Below are 3,778 nucleotides of genomic sequence, written 5' to 3' on the forward strand. Positions count from 1 at the left end.
GAATATTTAATTTCTCTCAAGCCCCTCTTATATGATTAACATACTGGCCATGCACATGGATGATGAACTCTAAATATTCTATTAAAAGATATAAAGGAGGGGGCCAAATTTTAAGGAAAGGAAAGCATTGGCTTAAGACACTTCATCATATATTTCTCTCCCAAAGAATCATTGGTCTCCCAAAAACCTTAGTAAGTTCAAGTTACATGAACTACGATGAGATGAAGGATACTCCTGATTGTGTTTCTTGTTATAGTAGATCGTAAATATGAGAGGAAAGAAAAAAAAAGAATCCTGAGTTTCTGTGGAGTATTTTATTATCTTTGATAATATATCTATTTACACGTTACATAAAACGAGTGACTTTCTTATGCATTTACTAAGAAACAATTATTATATTATTATAATTGACTTTTCATGTATTTACACGTGAATGAAAACATATGCGGATTTACATACAATTTGTATACCGATCTTCTCCTCTAAATTATTGTAATAGTTTTGAACGCACTCCTCCTTTTAATAATAATAAATTTATAAGGAAAAAAAAAAAAACTAGGGTGCTAATTGATCCCATATATACTGTTCTCCTGATCTCTTAAGGAAGAGATCTTAAGGGGGAGAGGGAGGTCTTGATATATCTAGATTTCTATCCACTTTTATTAAATCCCTTTGAATACGATTTTTCAGAAAGGTGGACAGAAATGTAGATATACACATGAAGCTATTTAAACAAATATTTAATTACCTACTGAAATGGGTTATCAACCCACCCTTAGTACGTACTGAAATGGGTACTTTACAAGAAAAAACTACTTCTACCAAAGAGGGGCTTATAACTTATATTCAAGCAGTTTATGTACCTGCAGATGATTTGATAGATCCTACCCCGCCCATGACAATTGCACATGTAGATGCTACTACTGAACTATTAAGAGGATTATAGTTGCCAAGGATATCTATCGAACAGTAGATCCCTTAGATTCAATATCATCTATGCTCCAACATTTAATTAAAGAAACTTGTTAGAAGGGTTTGGCCAATAGAATGATTTTTTTAATCTTTACAAAGGTAGTACTTAATTAAACTGTATAATCTCAAGTAAATATTGAGTAATGTTTAAAGAAAGCGACACTAGCTAGTTGATCCAACATCATTTTGTAACATATTTTATGAACAAAATTATGTAACAGTTTTTTTTTTTTTTTTTTTCCTGCTAATCAATGGTAAGTACGGAATCGGAACTGATACTTCTTTTAATATTGGGAAAAATCACTAGACTTCTTTTAATTTAACAATTCATGGCAACATGATAACGAAAACGGCTACGGTTAGTATTTTTTTTTGTGTATTATTATTTATCAAGTAAACAAAAGAACTCAATTTCAATACGAAAATATTAAAATTACATCAACGGATAAACCGTGTCAGCATTACAACTCAAATCACCAAATTAAGACAACCCACAAACCTAAATCATGATAATCACCGACACTACATGAAGCAAAGCGACTATTAAACTCATGGAAATTATTGTGGAATAATGGGCGGATCTGCGGAAAACATGATCTCTAGCGGTACATTTACGCACATATAGTAGCTAGCTAATATATAGGTGAAGATGGCAAAAAATACTTAAGTAGATAGCAACGAATTCCTCCAAAAGCAGTTATAACAAAGAGAAAACAAATTTTGCAGAGAGTTTTTAAGAGAGTGATTGGATTGATCATTGAATAAGGAGTACATTTATATGCACCATATCCTCATCAATTTGTATGTATTTCTCTCATTAGTGAATATCGTATATATTTCTCAAAAATAAGGAGCACGTTAGAAATTATGATAAAGTACTAAAACTTCAGTATAACTCAGACGGAATCACCACAAAAGACTAAAGAAGGAGAAGAAGGTACGGCATGGGGAGGAGGATCCTCCTCCCCTTATGGCTAGGGTTTCTTTTTTGGTCTCAAGAACACTTCGTAGAAATGGAAAAGTTTTTTGAATTATTTATTTTTGTTAAAATTTATCATCATAATTGATGTAAAACAATACGTATCAGTTCTTATGTACATATTGTCGCCATGATCACACTGGATGCTACTTTTTAAGCACATCAATTCTTGGATAGTTAGTTGTTAAAGGAGGGGAGGGGGAATCAGTGGTAATCTATCGAACCCGAACCAAAGTGTATAAGCATGATTGATTTCCCGGTTGATCTCATTTTAGTTTGAATTCTCTCTCACCATTGTTTAGATTAGTTTAAATAGAATAACGCTTGATAACACACTTATTACATGCATAATAATTGATTATGTAACAACTTATCAACTAATATATATGGTCATAAAATGCTATTCCTCTTTACAATAACTAATGTTTCAGCATATTCGAGTATTCAATTTCAAGCACATTCAGTGTCAACATAGAAAATTCAATTCCCACATATAAAAAAGTAAAAGTTACTAAAGAAGTGAAATATTTTATCTCTGCTATTTTATAAGCATATACATTTTATATTTATGTACTTTGGATGTTGAGAATGCTGCGTTTGCCACTTTATGATATCCCTCTCCTCCTCCTTGCACCTCTCTCCTCAACTAATACCTTCCCTTTCTCTGCACTCGATCCCCTTTGTTTTCTATTCGTTCTAGGGTTTGAAATTATGGAGCTCTCCTTTGTCCAAAAACCCATAAAATATTGAACCTTGCTATATTAAAATTTATACATATATTTTACTATATTTTTCTTGTTTTCTGTTCTCTTTAGCTCTCTGTGTATGGCTGGCTTAGACTTGGGTTCGGCATCACGGTTTGTTCATCAGCAGCTCCAACTCCCTGATCTCCACCTCCAAAGACCACCGGACTCCGAAGATGACCACACCACCCCCAACCGCAACAATCTTTTCTCCTCTGACCACCACCAAAATGATGTTGATGAAGACAATCCTCATCATCAAGGGCTTGACCTGGTGACCCCAAATTCTGGTTCCGGTGACTCTGGAGGCCGACGCTCCAGAGGTCGGCCTCCAGGGTCTAGAAACAAGCCCAAGCCCCCGGTGATCATAACTCGTGAGAGCGCAAACACCCTAAGAGCACATATTTTGGAAGTCACCAGTGGTTGTGATGTGTTTGATTCCGTTGGCACCTACGCGAGGAAAAGGCAGCGAGGGATTTGTGTTTTGAGTGGGAGTGGAATGGTGACCAACGTGAGCTTGCGCCAGCCAACTGCGGCTGGCGCAGTTGTCACACTGCACGGCAGATTTGAGATTCTTTCATTAACAGGCTCATTTCTGCCACCACCTGCGCCACCTGGAGCCACCAGCCTCACAATATTTTTGGCTGCTGGACAAGGCCAGGTTGTGGGCGGAAATGTTGTGGGAGCACTAATAGCATCTGGACCTGTTATTGTCATAGCCTCATCCTTTACCAACGTGGCTTATGAGAGATTGCCCTTGGAGGAAGAGGAGCAGCTGCAGATGCAGCAGCCTTTGCCACAGTCCTCAGGTGGCGGAGGCGGTGGTGAAGGCAGCGGTGGCGGAGGAGCAAGCAACCCCTTTCCAGATCCATCTTCGGGGCTTCCCTTTTTTAATCTGCCACTCAATAACATGACTCATCAGCTGCAGGTTGATAGTTGGGGAGGAAACTCTGCTGGGCGGCCGCCGTATTGATAGTTTTTGCTAGCTATAGGTCAGGTCAATCAAGGTCAGAGAATCGATCTTTACATTAATATCATCACTCCCATTCCCAACCTTGGACAATTATTTTTCTTGCTTAATGTC

General features: G+C 37.2%; 1 protein-coding gene across 1 annotated transcript; it reads left to right on the top strand.

Annotated features, from left to right (window-relative positions):
* The first annotated feature begins 2,508 nt into the window (after nucleotides 1-2,508).
* Nucleotides 2,509-3,772, top strand: LOC103941937 (AT-hook motif nuclear-localized protein 23-like). The gene has a single exon (XM_009352137.3). The coding sequence runs from the start codon at nucleotides 2,777-2,779 to the stop codon at nucleotides 3,665-3,667; it is 891 nt and encodes a 296-aa protein (XP_009350412.1). The 5' UTR covers nucleotides 2,509-2,776; the 3' UTR covers nucleotides 3,668-3,772.
* The last annotated feature ends 6 nt before the right edge of the window (nucleotides 3,773-3,778 follow it).

Source organism: the organism of the source record quoted next, unplaced genomic scaffold (genome assembly GCF_019419815.1).
Source record: "Pyrus x bretschneideri cultivar Hongxiangsu unplaced genomic scaffold, Pyrus_bretschneideri_v1 Contig122, whole genome shotgun sequence".
In the NCBI taxonomy this organism is placed as follows: Eukaryota; Viridiplantae; Streptophyta; class Magnoliopsida; order Rosales; family Rosaceae; genus Pyrus; species Pyrus x bretschneideri.

Bases quoted from the DNA above. Each gene is read 5' to 3' on its own strand.
- LOC103941937 (XM_009352137.3), top strand. From the start codon at position 2,777: ATGGCTGGCTTAGACTTGGGTTCGGCATCACGGTTTGTTCATCAGCAG.